This window comes from Euprymna scolopes, chromosome 18 (genome assembly GCF_053919585.1).
Source record: "Euprymna scolopes isolate OS-2025 chromosome 18, ASM5391958v1, whole genome shotgun sequence".
Classification (NCBI taxonomy): Eukaryota; Metazoa; Mollusca; class Cephalopoda; order Sepiida; family Sepiolidae; genus Euprymna; species Euprymna scolopes.
Genome location: NC_136499.1, coordinates 40,352,914 through 40,369,475, shown reverse-complemented (window position 1 = coordinate 40,369,475; position 16,562 = coordinate 40,352,914). Strand labels below are relative to the sequence as shown.

Sequence of the window (16,562 nt, the reverse complement as noted above, 5' to 3'; positions counted from 1 at the left end):
TGCTTGTTATCGTCGTCTCGTTTACGGAGCAGAAACCAGAAAGCAAAAGAAGTAGACAACCTGAGTATAACCAAAACGATTCATAAGCAAATGGCTCATCGCAGGATATCCGGCAAAATCAATAAATGGTAATATTTACATTTTTACCGCTTAGAATTTGTCTTCACTTCAGTAAAAATTTGTGCTCAGCAAGCTCATGAGATTTCGTGGCAGATCATAAAAAGTGACAAAGTTCCAAAATAAAACCAGTAGGATTTTGAATCCAGATTCTGTTTCCGTATTTATCGTCGCCTTATTCAAGCACTTTTGTCGGCACAATAGCCACCTGACTACCTGTACCATTACCAGCCTTAGTGTTTATTTTCAAAGAACACTTTCTTTTTCTTATCGTATATTGTCACACCTGTATTTTTTGTTTTATTACATTTTCATCCCAAACAAAGCACAGTGCCACTTTTATATAGGAGGCTACTATCAGGAACATAAGTTTCAGGGAGACTTCGTAGGGAGTTGAGCAGCAAGATGTCTGTTCACCTTACACTTTAACTTCTGCATGTCAGTACAGTTAAGGAAACAGGAACACGGAAAGGAACTCCAAAGTCTAGAAATTCTAGGGAAGAAACTATTAGAGTAGAAGGCGTTCTTACATCTAGGGATTTCTAATGTGTAAGGGTTGGTCTTTGCTGCTTCTCGGGGTTGCCGAGGTATTTACGTCGAGGGGATACAAGGGCTTGTAGTTCGTCAGAGCATCCACCATTAAAATATTTGTAAAACATGCAGAGGGATGCAACATTTCATCAGAAGTTGAATCTTAGATGACAATTCGGGACCTATCAGGTTGGTGACTCTCTTTTGAACCCTGTCAAGAAGTGAGAAACTAATAGCAGATGCACCAGCCCAAATGTGACAATAATACTCTATACATAAGCGAATGGTGGCCTTGTAGAGGTACAGGATACTTTCAGATGCAAGTAACTTTCTAGCATGGTAGAGAGAGCCCACTTTCTTCACACCAACCTTGGCAATGCTCTCAATGTATCTGTTCCAACTCATGTTCCCTATGAATATTAAGCCGAAGTGTTTGAATGAAGTTCTTTCAGGTAATGTATCTTTAGCCATAGCTATTGGTGGTTGAGAAGGTTTCTTGTAATTATTGATGTTCAGGTTCTTTAGTCGTGCGGAGGGTGTAACGAATATACACTCCCAAGTCCGTGCATATGTCTGTCAACGTAGAAGATAACCAGGCATGTTAAAGATGTTAGAGGAGATGGAGGAGTGCAAGTTAGTTTCACTTAGTGCTAAGATATCTGGGAAATTTTTAGAAATGATTCTACATCATCGAAGTTCTTTCTAAGTCCACGGATATTTGTAAATACAAACCTCAGGGGAGGAGGCGAATCGTTGTTCGAGTGTGTGTCTCGTTTGATCATTATTTTGGATTGAGCTGTCATTTCATTTTATTTCGTAGTTTTAGTTTAGGGTAAGAGGTGCTAGACAAAGCGGATGTGCATAGTTACCATCATGCAACACATGTAGACCATCAGTCGACTCCTCATCCACAGGAATGTGGCCTCAGGAATGCCCACTAGAAATGAGTGTAGGATCCTTTTCCATGCACGACATGGCACTACAAACATTCCGATATATTATAGAACTGATCATAGAGCAAAGCGCTACCAAAGAGTTAGGGCCCCTGCACTGTCGGTCGGAAACAGCAGCCAGCAACTGTCAAACTGGTACCCACAAACCTGTCAGACAAGAGTGACCCAGTCCAATCATGTTAGCATACATTGCAAACAAGCACCCCAAAGATGTTTAGTTAAGGGGACGGCGTTCATTGCACTAGTCAGGAAACAATGCCGAGCACTGAGCATCTGTAATCACACCTCTGCTCCTTACTAATAGGCAAAAAGGAGTGTGGAAACCTGGCAGTAGGCAAAACCTACCTACTCCTTAAGCAATTTAGGTTTACAAACCGGTAATTTGATCGAGTCACCAACTCTAGGGAGGTTGTCGACCAGGACTGAGGTGGCCTCCCTCTCCCGTTAGGTGCCAAGACTCCTTAAAGTAAGATTAAGATTGGAAAATGTGGTTATTCACGTGCTATGAGTGGAAAGGCTTGGGAGGTATGTATGAGTAACGGGTGGTGATTTAAAGTTAGTAACTACTAAAATTAAACGAGAATTAAATATATTTTGCAGATTAATAAACGCATTAGAAAAGTATCACATAAGGTTTGGGGTACAATTCCAAATGAGTTTCGAACTTCAGATGTTAGCTATCATGCAAAGACAATCACCAGTACGTTTGCTCATCTAAGAGAAAGAAAATATAGAGTTTGTACTTAATATAGCTTTAGATATATTAAGCCCAAACTATGGCTAATAAGTATCCATCTTATAGGTAATCTATTGCGTAAAAGTATATATTATAGATAATGCATGCCTACTAAAGAAAAATGGCCGAGTGGTCCTAGACGTTGTATCAAAGTTTACAGTTACCCAAAGATGCTGAGTTCAATCCTGAACGAAGGCAGTGAAAAAAGTAACATTCAAAACAGAGAATTAGCAACTATGTCCCAGAGCCTAGCTGGAGTCCGAACACGGTATCCCCGTAATAATAACAAAGGGTTAGGTTCGAGACTCCTAACAAACGGTTCCCCAGTTCGATACAAAACACCTGATGAAGGCCGGAGGGCAAAACGGCCGAAACGTTGTGACTATAACAACGAAGATGAGGAAATCAGTCCGACAATCTCAATCATAGACGTTTGGTATTGATTTTTAAATTTGTATTCTAAGGTTAAGAACCGGAAGATAAACCCCCCTCTTCTATGGCAAATGCATGTATGTTATTTTATAGCAGCCTGCTAAGCTACTTTTCTTCAGATGCTGCACTTCCATTTCTCGTTCTCTTTCGGTGGACGAGCAGTCCTTCACGACTGAGACAATTTTTATTTTTGTACCTTTTCTCCCCGTTAAAAAACGACCCTGGTGTCTAACTCTGTCCCGTGGGGAGGCATTGTAAATAGGTACTACTAAGCTGACCACAATTACATATTACCATGGACAGTTGCACTTGCATCTTGCTATAGGCAGCGGCACCTGCATATTATATCCATCACACTAAAACTTAGCAGCAAACATCATTATAATTTTTCACATCTTATTTTTCTATTTTCTTCCAAGTTTATCTTTGAGTTTCTTGTGTATTTAATAAAGGTTGAGAGAAGAACCATTTTATATGGCTACACATCCGAACCACTCTCTTCATTTAGTTACTCATCAGGTATCCCTATTATCTGGATACGCATGAAGACTCCCACATGACCACAAAGCTTTCTTGAAATTCATTCCTCTTTACCGGAAGGTTATTTAAAGGAAGAACGGGGCTAAAAACATATGTAGGGATCTATGTAGCAAGATTCTTTTAAGAAAATCGGAAAATTGGGATGTAAATTTGAAAAACAAAAAAAAATAAAAACAACATACATATCAAAATAAACATGAAAACATGCGTTGAATGCTAATGTTTTCGAGGTGTGTATATCTATCCTTCTTATACACCATATAGTTGGTACGTACGTGTCGTCTTTGAGTAATTCTCAGGACACCAGTCTTATTTTTGATAGAGGATTTATTCGGGTGAGAAGCACGTTAATGCTGTAGGTAAATAAATTAGAGAGAGGAAAGAGAGACACATATACACATATAAAGTTACTCACCGAGTTAACGCACACACACACACACACACACACACACACACACACACACACACACATAGATAGATAGATAGATAGATAGATAGAGAGAAAGAGAACATAAGATATGCGTTTTAATTTACGACTCTTCAAGCGTCAGTGCTGGGACGAGGTATTGTTTTATGCGATCACTCATTTGCATTACTGAAAGGAGCAAATATCACCATGTCCTTCAAGGGAAATAGCGTATAATTGTCAGCTTTCATTTTACCTCGAGGTCCTGACAAACATTCTGCTTAATCGGTTTGACGACTATTCTCTCTATTCACGAAGGACGGTCTTCTTTATCTAACACATGAACTTTCGAAGAAGAAAAAGCAAACAAAAATATTTATATATATGTAAAAACGTACAATGAAAGTGAAAGACATTTTTTTTTCAATAAAAACATAATCCACTAAAAATCAGGGAATTATTCGATCTTAATAAATTTTTCATTAACTAGATTTTTAATGACATCATACTATTATTAAAATAAATAATATTTAAGCATACATTTTATGTATTAAAATATATTGAAAATATAAAGAAACAACTTTGATTGGTTCAGCCATTAATCTGTTATAGCCGCTGTATCACTTTCCCTAATAATCTTTAGAAAGGTACGATTCCATATGTTATGGAATAAACTAGACTCCAAAGCCATCGTTGTGCAACCCGCACAAATGGAGGAAAACTCCGAAATATCAATCAGTCATTTTCTGCTTATCCGACCAAATTTCAATCATATTTGACTTGTTGGCACAGGATTAAAACAATGCTGACGCAGAAGTGCATATATGCTAACGCAAACTTTATTTTATTTATAAACTCCTTAAAGGGGGTATCCATTGTCTTTCAAAATTAAAAATCTAACATAGTGTCCACCGATCCAAATAGTTTGTCCGTAGGTCACTTCGTCATCCGGATGGCTGTCTGAAGTCGCACTGGTGATATGGTAGCCTACTGTTTTGTTTTCTATGCTCGCCTTTAATATGCCACGTAAAGGAAAGACAAAGTCTATCAACCCTAAACTTAGTGGATATTCCTCTTCGATGTATTCTTTTCTCAGAGCAATATAGGGTGACGCAAATCTTCTCTTCATCCACCACCTGCGGAGACTGGCAATGAAAACTGATTAACTAAAAGGCTGATCAAACCAAATCAGATCACTTGCCAAAGAGAATTATTTTTGTATCTTTCTCGCAACGTGTTACTGCGGACTTTTTCCTATGATGCAACTTCAAGTATGCGAAAATTTCATTCTACTCTTAAGTTATTGAAACTTTTATACATCCGCATCTAAGTTTTTCTACGAAAAGAGATCTATCTATCTATCTATCTATCTATCTATCTATCTATCTATCTATCTGTTTTGTATATATTTTATATTTATTTTTGTATCTATCTATTTTATATTTATCTATTTTTATCTTTCTCTCTCTGTCTCTGTCTGTCTGTCTGTCTATCTCCCTCCCTCCCCCCCCCTCTCTCTCTCTCTCTCTCTCTCTCTCTCTCTCTCTCTCTCTATATATATATATATATATATATATCTTTCTACCTATTTACATATCTATCCATTTTTCTGTCTATTTTCGTATCTACAGGGTTGAACGATAAAAGTGTTGCCCTAAAGAAAACAACACTGCAGCTTAAACTTTTACTGAAAAAATCAATTCAATTAACTTGATTATGAAGTCTAGCTGATATCTATTCAATGTAGCCGTCTGCAGCATAAACTACCGCCTCAATATAAGTCCGGAACTGGGAACATGCCTTTTTCACAAGCACCAACGGGAGCTCGGCGAACACTTGACGGACGGCAGCGATCAGGCTGGCTTTGGTCTTATGGGAAGTCATGTTGGTGATGTTCTCGACGTATGTCCAAATGAAGTAGTCCAGTTGGTTCAGGTGGTGGGAGGAGGAAGTCAGTAAATAAGGTACAAAGTCGTAGCACTTCTGAAGCCAAACCTTTCTCCTTTTGGACTTGTGGTCCGACGTTGAGTCCTGCTGCAACACCCATGGTCTGCAAACGGCCACCTGATTGCACCAGAGGATCATCACACTCTTCAGCACACCCATGTACACTTTTGTGTTGACTTTCAAGCCGACATCGAAGATATGAGGTGGCATGATGTGGCCCTCACTTGAAACCACACCAAACACCATAACCGTTGGCAGAAACTCTGTTTTCATCATTCCTGTTATTCGTGGCAGTCCGTGTCATAACTTTGATCGGTAAAGAGCATTAGTTGTACAGCGGCGCATCTCCGATCTCGCTTATTGAACATTGTGTCACTTTCAGACATGATACAAGGCGCTTATTGCTCTTGAGATTTGTACACAACTGGCCAACTAGTAGATGGTCTGCAATAAAAAAAAAGAAAATGGGTTTTCATCGAATAGCAATAGAATCATGTCGTCTTTTATAGGGCGACAATTTTTATCGTACCACTATGTATCTATTTATGTACATTACTCTTCTATCTATCTATCTATCTATCTATCTATCTTGCCTAGTATTATTAATGATTTACAACTGTTGACTTTTAAATCCACCATTTTTTTCTCAGATAAATTTATCATTTCTAGATAAATAATGTAAATTTATACTTGGTTCTTTCTATACACAGATTTTAGAAAAAATCGAAGACAATTATGATGTTGTATATTGCATCGTCCCTGGTCGGCTGTGCGGTTTGGTACAAGCACGAGATTTTGTCTTTGTCCGCCATCTTACGAAAGAACACGGTGAATACATGCACTCTGCCTGCAGTGTAACACATGCAAATATGCCGGAACAAACAAGTATGGTTCGGTTCGTATCGTTCTAATCTATTATATAAATCTCACCTGTCTGTTTAAATGCATGTATGTATGTATGTATGTTTGCTTGCCTAAAATTTTTCTCAGTGGCAACGGACAGGGTCGAAACCGATACCGTCTGAAAGGGCGATGTCTTGGTCGAATATATGAAAATTAGAAAAAAAAACTATATTATTTTCTATAGAAATACACGTTCGTGATGAGGGATGGTAGAAAAATATCATTCCTTCATGACAATTGAGCCAAACACGCATGCGCAGAAAACATTATTTCTTTAATTATTATTTTAAATAGAAAAGAAAAAAACGATTTTACTTCGCTCACGCACGCGTAGAGTAGCGGTTATAGTGACAGCATCGTTGTCGTAAGGTTGAACGTTCGCGCCGACATATCGGACCTTTTTTAATCGATTTTTAACGTTTTAAAATTTAAACAGGGTTATTTATGCCATTTTTTCTTTCGTTTATTTTTTATTGTCCCGTTTTGTTTATTTTCCCCATCATGTTAGCTGTTTTTTTTGTTTTTGTTTTTGTTTTTTCGATTCCTTAAAGAAGTTTTAATATTCAAACAGGATTATTTATGCTATTTTTTCACGTTCGCTTATTCTCTATTTTCCATCACGTTTGCTGTATTTTGTTTTTATTTTACCGATTTAAAAAAAAATTAAACATTTACACAAGGTTATTTCTTTCGCTTATTCCTTCTTTTCCATTTTATTATTGTTTTGATTCCCCCCACCTCACCACATCCGGGCAACGCTGGGTACCCTCGCTGTATTATATAAAAAGCAAAATGTATGTGTGCATTTTTATGTCTCACAAAAACTTTCCACACAGGCGGCGACTTTTCACCAGATAGGTATCATTTTGAAGCTCGGACCTTCGGACAACAAATATCGAAAAAATTCGCTAAAAATATTAATTCCTTCACCCTCGACGGGACACTTTTCTACAGGGAGGGGTAGCAAAAATCGTTCCTTCATGAGTTTAGCCAAATATGCATACGCAAAAGACGTTGTGTACTTGAATTAGTTTAAATATTATAAAAACCGACACAAATTCGCTCATGCGTTCATGGCATAATGGTCAAAGTGGTAGCGTTGTTATCTTTAGATTACACGTTCGATCTGAGGTAGCGTATCATTATTTTTTTCCGATTTTTAGACTTTTAATATTGAAACAAGGTTATTTATGCCATTTTTTCGTTTTTTTTCCTTTTTTTCCATCACGTTCGCTGTTTTTTTTGTTTTTGTTTTTCCGATTTTTTAAGAAGTTTAACATCGTTTTTATTCATAATAATATTTAAACAGGGCTATTACTTCGCTTATTTTTAGTTTCCATTTTGTTTTGATATATCCCCCCTCCTATACACACCTCCAAACTCCCGGGCAACGCCGGATACCCTCGATAGTTATATTTAAACGAAATACGCAATTGCACGGGATTATCGTTTCACGTTCAGCTGAGTCGGCGTTGTCTTTTTCGTTGTTCATCGGCACCTTAGCTTTATAATTAATAGCATTATTGACAAAAACTTACCAAATATGTATGATGCAATCTATGCCCCCCCTTGCCAAACTTTCACAAAAACACTCGACTAGCTACAACCATTATTAACAATTTTCCCGACCCTCTATCTGTGCCTAATTCTAAACGCAGATTCCATGAACAAAGCTTCTTTCTTAGAACTGGGCGCATGTGGGACACTGTTCCACTGGTCTGCTTCCCAGCCGATTACAATATGGTTGCCTTCAAGTCCAATGTAAACAAGTTCTTGTTGAGCCGTCATCTTAAATAATCCAAAATTCTACCCAATGTACACCATTAACGATTACTAAACTACCACCTTACATTCATCAACCTCGAGTAGCTTTTGGGTCCTGATAAGTGTGACTACTTTGTAAAAAACTATGCATGATTTCATTGCTTCAACCTTACTTTGATAATTACATATTGAATTAATATTTTTATTTACTATTAATCGGATATTTATTGAAAACATGCGACAGTGTAAAATAAAACGAAATTTAAAAAGAAATCCTATAAAAAGTAACGTATTTACGAAATTTAGTCCATCCGAATTCATTTCGGTTTCTTTAGAGTAAACCACTAATCTGAATATTTGAAAAAAAAAAACAATAACAAAAACAAAAAATAACAAAAGAAAAAAATTAAAACTAAAAACAAAACACAAAATAACGAATTAATTTGTGGCACCTCAAAATTTGAAAAAAAAAATTGGAAACATTTAAACTGTCGAAGAAAAAATAATCTCAGCATTTAAAATTCTTAGCAAATATTTATATGAGTGTTGGGACGATTTATCGGAATCAGAAAAATCGGAGCTTTTTGGGGTATCGGAATCGGAAAAATTTGAGCCTATTTTCCGATGCCAAAACAGATTCCTTTAATTATATTTTTATTTAATTGTTTTAAGAAACATTTTTCACTGCTTGTAATAATAATAAAATTATAAATATTTATTGATTTAAACTTCTAGTAAGACTAAAATCTCTTGATCATCTCTCTCACAAGTGTGTTTTTATGTCTGAGAAAATGTATGCACATTTGAGATCCATATATCAGTCCGAGATTTTTCCAGTTTCAAAACCCCAGCAAATATTTAGCCTGGACAACATGCTAATAATATAATGTAAGAAATTTCTATAAAAAAAAATGTTTTCCAAAATGTGTGACTCTCCATTTTTTTTTAATTTCGATCTTAAACCGAGCGATTACACACACGGATTTGAAACAGCACCGATACAAGACGTTTTTTCTCTCCGGGAGGCCTCGACGTCTTAATAATAAACATTATGAAGAAAAACATAAGAAAACTGCATCGGACTATCCTCCCCTTGATGAAGCCATGTTATTGGCGAAATTTCGAACTTCTTCTTCTTCTTCTTCTTCTTCTTCTTCTAAAAAAACACAAAAAAGATTTTATCATTTCATAACATTTTCAAATTTTCGAATGTTCTTATTTAAATAATTATAAAAAAATATATTTTCTAAAATGTGTGTCTCTCCATTTCATAATATGTATGTCTGTGTACTATTTCATAATATGTATGTCTGTACTATTTCATAATATGTATATTTGTACTATTTCATAATATGTATATTTGTACTATTTCATAATATGTATGTCTGTACTATTTCAGAGGCGAAAATGGACCAAGTGGATGGATTCTAGAAATAGTGCCGGGCGAAACTGACAAATGCAATTTCTTTTGGTTTGTCAATACTAACGTAAAGGTATGTTTACGTACTCTTTATTTACAGTAGATATTATATATATATATATATATATATATATATATATATATATATATATATAGGTTAGAACTTGAATGCCTACTAGACACTGTCCTCGAGTGTCTAAGGTCTCTCTGTACAGGGGTTTGTCAGAAACATTTGGCATGAGGATACTTTTTCCATAGAAGTAAACCCTGACCAAATATTCAAAATCACATAGTATTCGCTGGCCAAATAAGATCTCCTCGCTATGGCTAAGTCCTAGCTTTTACGAGGATTGGTGCACCTTCTCCAAGTGATGCTACCTCAAATAACAGCACGAAACTGGATACTCCACCAGACTAGATAAATTCTTGTCCTGGAATTCAGTAAGACCAAGAAACCAAAATAAAAGATATAATACAATATATGAAAATGGTTAATTGGGGAGAGGAAAAATTATGTTCCCAACTTCTTTATTAACTCAGTGTTTGAGAAATAAAGAACTTAAATGGAACATTCGAATATCTATGTATCTCATATAGACTTCAAGTGTTAGCCCCAGGTTGTGTTGGGCCCCTTGATTTCTGAGAACTTCAACTGAAGTAAAATAAAACAAAAAAGGGATATATATATATATATATATATATATATATATATATATAGAGAGAGAGAGAGAGAGAGAGAGAGAGAGAGAAAGATGAGAGATGAGAGAGAGCGAGAGAGAGGCAAATAAATAGAAAACTATATACATTAATTATATATTCATATATAAAGTAATCTTGATTTTTCCCTGCTATAGCTCATTCATTATAGGAAAATAAACTAACACTTCCTATGCAAATGTTTCCACTCAGTATCAACATCACTTCCTACTGCGTGTTTCATGAAAGCGTTTTTAAATTTTTTTCATTAAAATTACTACATTCATTCCGAAATTTCTGCTTCTTCCCAAAACATCTTCAAAATAGAGTGTAGCAACCATATTAACTCCCTATTAAACATCTAACACGCCATTCTTATACATCAACTTATTTATTTATGCAGGCGACACTGTTGCCACACCGCTAGATTCCAGGATTCTGGAATTTTTAATCTGTAATTCTGCGGCTTCACAAATATACATTTCGGGGTAACCGCGTTCAGTCTAAACGAACACTAGCCCTATTTCAGTTAATAGACAAGCATATCTTGGACGTTGGTCTTTTGAAGTGTAATACATTCTTTTAACGTATTTCTAAGACTTCTTTGGATAAGGTCAACAACTGAAATTTACTTTATTAGGATATTGGTAATTTATATTCTTGCAACAAAATAAACAATATGATTTCCTTGTAGAACGAAAGACATTATTTTGTTCAGAATATTTTATTTTAAATATTTATTAATTTTACATAACAATATTGTTCGACGCTTACATCTCTGTCGGGTATTGATTTAATATCTGTATGGTTTTCTTATTTTTCTGATTTAGCTACTACAATCACCTTGGCCTTCGGGTCAAGATCAAAGTGTAGTATCTGTTCCGGCAGATACTACACTTAAGATAATTTGTACCAGTCAATGGAGGGGAAACCCTCTATACTGGGACAATTATTATTTTTGGTAACCAGAGTGACCCCTTTTAGGGGAGCTGGTTTTTACCTCACATTAAAAACGGCCTTGTGCCTAATTTGCTCAGTGGGGGAGCAAATAAATACCATCTGTTCCGGCAGATGTTGCACTTAAGATAATTTGTACCAGTCAATGGAGGGGAAACCCTCTATACTGGGACAATTATTATTTTTGGTAACCAGAGGGCCCCCTTTTTTCCTACTTTTAGGGGAGCTGGTTTTTACCTCACATTAAAAACGGCCTTGTGCCTAATTTGCTCAGTGGGGGAGCAAATAAATACCATCTGTTCCGGCAGATACTGCAAGCTATGACTAGCTATGACTAGCAAAGACCAGATGTGGGGGCAACCCCACATTCCTGACCTTTAACTAGCTCCCATTTCCCACCTCTCGGGAGCTGGTCCCCTTTTTCCCTTCCCCCTCCCTTCACTCCTCACATTAAAAATCGGCCTTGTGCCTAATTTGCTCGGTGGGGGAGCAAATAAATACCACCTTGGCCTTCGGGTCAAGATCAAAGTGTAGTATCTGTTCCGGCAGATACTGCAAGCTATGACTGCTATGACTAGCAAAGACCAGATGTGGGGGCAACCCCACATGCCTGACTATTAACCAGCTCCCATTTCCCACCTCTCGGGAGCTGGTCCCCTTTTTCCCTTCCCCCTCCCTTCACTCCTCACATTAAAAATTGGCCTTGTGCCTAATTTGCTCGGTTGGGGAGCAAATAAATACCATCACCTTGGCCTTCGGGTCAAGATCAAAGTGTAGTATCTGTTCTGGTAGATACTGCAAGCTATGACTAGCTATGACTAGCAAAGACCAGATATGGGGGCAACCCCACATGTCTGATCATTAACCAGCTCCCATTTCCCACCTCTCGGGAGCTGGTCCCCTTTTTCCCTTCCCCCTCCCTTCACTCCTCACATTAAAAATCGGCCTTGTGCCTAATTTGCTCGGTGGGGGAGCAAATAAATACCATCTGTTCCGGCAGATGCTGCAGGCTATGACTAGCTGTGACTAGCAAGGACCAGATGTGGGGGCAACCTCACATGCCTGACCTTTAACCAGCTCCCATTTCCGACCTCTCGGGAGCTGGTCCCCTTTTTCCCTTCCCTCTCCCTTCACTCCTCACATTAAAAATCGGCCTTGTGCCTAATTTGCTCGGTGGGGGAGCAAATAAATACCATCTGTTCCGGCAGATACTGCAAGCAAATACCCTATGTGGGGGCGACTCCACAGATAAGACCTTGGTCAATGTAGGGGCAACCCTTCATACCAATTGTCACTATCTAGCTACCCTACTCCCCGGGGAGTTGGTCCCCATTTCCCCTTCACTCCTCACTTTAAAAATCGGCCTTGTGCCTAATTTGCTCAGTGGGGGAGCAAATAAATACCATCTGTTCTTCAGATACTGCACTTCCATTTCTTGTTCTCTTTCGGTGGAGGAGCGGTCCTTCACGACTGAGACAACTTTTTAAAAAATTTTTGTACCTTTTTTTCCACGTTAAAAAACGACCCTAGTCTTTTATGTGTGTGCATGAACAAATATGTCTGATAGGTGAGTTTGGGTATATATATATATATATATATATATATATATATATATATATATATATATATATATATATATATGTTTGTGTGTGTGTGTGTGTGTGTGAGAGAAATTGTCTGTGTGTGTGTGTGAAATTGTCTGTGTGTTTGTGTCTGTGTGTACACATTTCCCTACTAAATAACTCTGTCGATTTTCGAGATTTGATAAAATGGGTACTGAGACTTGGGAAAATCTTTTTCATCAATTTTGGGCCAGAAATTTCGCTGTAAAGAGGTCAGAGTTCAACGATTTGACCCCCTAAAACTCTACCAAACTCCTCCGCTAATCTTGGGTCTAGACACTTGAAATTTTAGATATAGGTTATTTGGACATCGACCAATTTTTTTTAATTTGATTTAAGCCAAATACAATAAATGTTAAGGGGTCAAAATTGGTGTCAAAGTTAAAAATAATTTGACCTCTGCGGTCTCTACCAAATCACTCAGCCAATTTTTGGTCTCAGCATTTTAAATTTTACAAAAAGTGTATTCAGATATAGAGCAAGCTTTTTAATCGGTTTTTGGCCGAGAATTGGTCTGCCAAGTGGTCAAAGTTCAAAAGATTTTACCTTTGCGGTCTCTATTCAGTCAATTTTGGATCTAAACATTTGAAATTTTATATAAAGGGCATTCAGACATGCAGCAAGCTTTTTAATAAGTTTTTGAGCGAAAATTTGGCTACCAAGAGGTCAAAGTTCAAAGTTGCAGACTCTAATACACTCCTCTGCCAATTTTGGGTCTAAACACTTGAAAATTTAGATGTAAGTTACCTGGACACGACTAAAACTTTTTAATATATATATACATATGCACATATAGTTACGAACAGTACATAGGTCCCGAGCAAAGCCGGGTTGAACTGCTAATATATATAATATATGTATATATATATATATATATAAATATATATATATATATATATATATATATATATATATATATATTAATAGAAAGGGTGAAAGATTAATAATTGTGAAGCCATTAATCAAAATCAAATTTATATGTACGATCGTTTCGGAAACGATATCCTATTATTCATTCAATATTTACAAATAAAACCATCGAGAAATAAAGTAAAATATTTCTGATTATCGTCTCCTCATCAGCATAAACGAGGAGGAGGGTGGATTTAAGATTGGGAAAGACACCAAATCTTAACCCAATTCTTACTCTTTCACCTTTTCTATTAATGTAGCTCTAGATAATTACACCTATTGAGTTTATCGTATATCTGCAATACTCCGAGCACAGCACTTTTAAATATGTTTAACTGAGGCTTTGCGCTTTTAGACTCTGGTCTGTTACTCTCTCTCTGTCTCTGTCTCTGTCTCTCTGTCTGCCTGTCTCTATCTGTCTGTCTGTCTGTATCTCCCCCCCCTCTCTCTCTCTCTCTCTCAGAAAACAAAACAGATTCAGTCTGGTAATAAAAAGAAAAGTACAGATTTCTTTCGGGGTTGTCAAAAAAGCTTTAGATCTATCTCTATTATTATATAAAAGTCACTTTGTGTGTTTGTGTGTGAATTCCTTCTTTATAGGTTCCGAAACGGCTGAGTCTATCTTCTGTAAATTTCACACAAAGGTAATTTATATGTCTGGCAATGTTCTTAGAGTAAATGAAATAAATAAATAAATAAATGATGTAAATAAAGAAGAAACGTAAAATGTTAATTTCCGACTGTAATGCATATAGTGAAAGTCAATTTGGTCAAGATCAAATTGTAGTATCTGTTCTTCAGATGCTGCACTTCCATTTCTTGTTCTCTTTCGATGAAGGAGCAGTCCTTCACGACTGAGACAATTTTTTTTATTTTTGTACCTTTTCTCCACGTTAAAAAACGACCCTGGTGTCTAACTCTGTCCCGCGTGGAGGCATTGTAAATAGGTACATTGAAAGTCTACGTTAAACAAAATAAAATTATCATTAAGTTATAAATTAAATAAAATAAAAAAAGAATCCACACTTTTTGACTTAAGAAAATAGACGACAATTGTTACAGGTTTTTAATATTTCATTGATGCTCTTTTGTTTCTTCCTAACAGGTTCCGCTTCCGAAATATATTTTGAAGATTGCCCTTTCGTCAAAATTGCTCGATTATCTAAAACTGCTTCGACAACGCATCGACACCCTCAACCAGCGTTTGTTGGCTTGTAATTCGACGTAAACATTCTTGCATGAAACAGCAAATGGAATGTGAGTTAGAAGAACCCTGCAGACCTAGACAAAAACTTGGTACAGCACATTACGAAAGTACATAATATCATTAAAAAAAACCCAAAACAAAATAATAATGTAACGCTCCCAGAAAACCAGGTTTTCTCTGGCAAAAAAGTTTATTTAAAGGTTTTTAAACGTTTATCTTACGTTATAGTAATGTCGTTTTGTTATCTGGATGCTCAAACACATAAATACGTCTAATTTATATAAATATATATAAATATTCTGAAAGACATTGATTGAAGAAAGATCACGATTGACAGTTCTAGTTCTACGGGCTAGACTTCCATTCTTCTCGTGAAACCTAAAAGTTCAATAGACAATCTTATTTGAAATAAATATATATGTATACTCTGTTTATTTTATATATATATATATATATATATATATATATATATATATATATATATATATATATTTATACAAACATTATAAGCTACATATGTGCATATATGTTTCAATAGTGCCTCTATTCTGACGGATTACCTCATCAGGCCGAAAAATTAATTCTCATTGTGAATTAATTAATTCATCGTGAATTGATTTTTTCGGCCTGAATAAAGGCACCACTGAAACATGTATGCACATATGTAGCAAATGATGTTTGTATAATTAATGCTACTATAAACACGCCTTTTTCATTCATCGAGCACTCTTTGATAAATAAAGAAGTTTTAGTGGATTTGCATCAAGGAAAATAAAATTATACAGCCATTATATATATATATATATATATATATATATATATATATATATATATATATATATATATATATATATATTACAATAGAAATATGCGAGAATGTAAAGTAATATATAATAAATTTATAACTTAAAATATTGCAGCATTAAGAATTTATTATATAGTATTAAATTGAATTTTAAAAACATTCTTAATGCTGCAATATTTTAAGTTATAAATTTATTATATTTTTTACTAGAATAACTTGTCTTTTTCTTTCCATGTTTAAGCTTAACCATATTACTTTCAATACATTTTTTGTTATTATAGTCCATGATTTTTCCAGGCTCCCAGTAAATTCACTTCTTCTTTGTTTAAATTCAGTCTTATATTTTTACTCCCATAAACATAACATACACATATGTAATAACAATGTACGGCAATCGTCTGCTTTCATTCTCTCTGTTTCACTTGTTACTTCGTTTTTCACCAGCCCGGTGAATTAGTAGTAACAATAATGGATCAAGCGATGTGGTTGCTATGGAAACGAATTTTTACGATTTTGAACACCAGTAAATTCATCATAACTTTTGTTTTACTGAACGAAAATTGAAATTATTTTCGTAAGAGCTGAGAACGTGATTTATAAACTGTAATAATTGT

General features: G+C 35.7%; 1 protein-coding gene across 2 annotated transcripts in view; it reads left to right on the top strand.

Moving 5' to 3' along the window:
* Positions 1-15,568, top strand: part of LOC145297586 (stAR-related lipid transfer protein 3-like) — a 78,981-nt gene extending 63,413 nt beyond the window's left edge. For both annotated transcript variants that reach the window (XM_080143633.1, XM_080143632.1), the window contains 3 exons: positions 6,373-6,557; positions 9,729-9,822; positions 15,042-15,568. In XM_080143633.1, coding sequence (XP_079999759.1) covers positions 6,373-6,557; positions 9,729-9,822; positions 15,042-15,164 — 402 coding nt within the window. In that variant the 3' untranslated portion in view covers positions 15,165-15,568. The remainder of the gene's footprint in view (positions 1-6,372; positions 6,558-9,728; positions 9,823-15,041) is intronic.
* Positions 15,569-16,562: the final 994 nt, after the last annotated feature.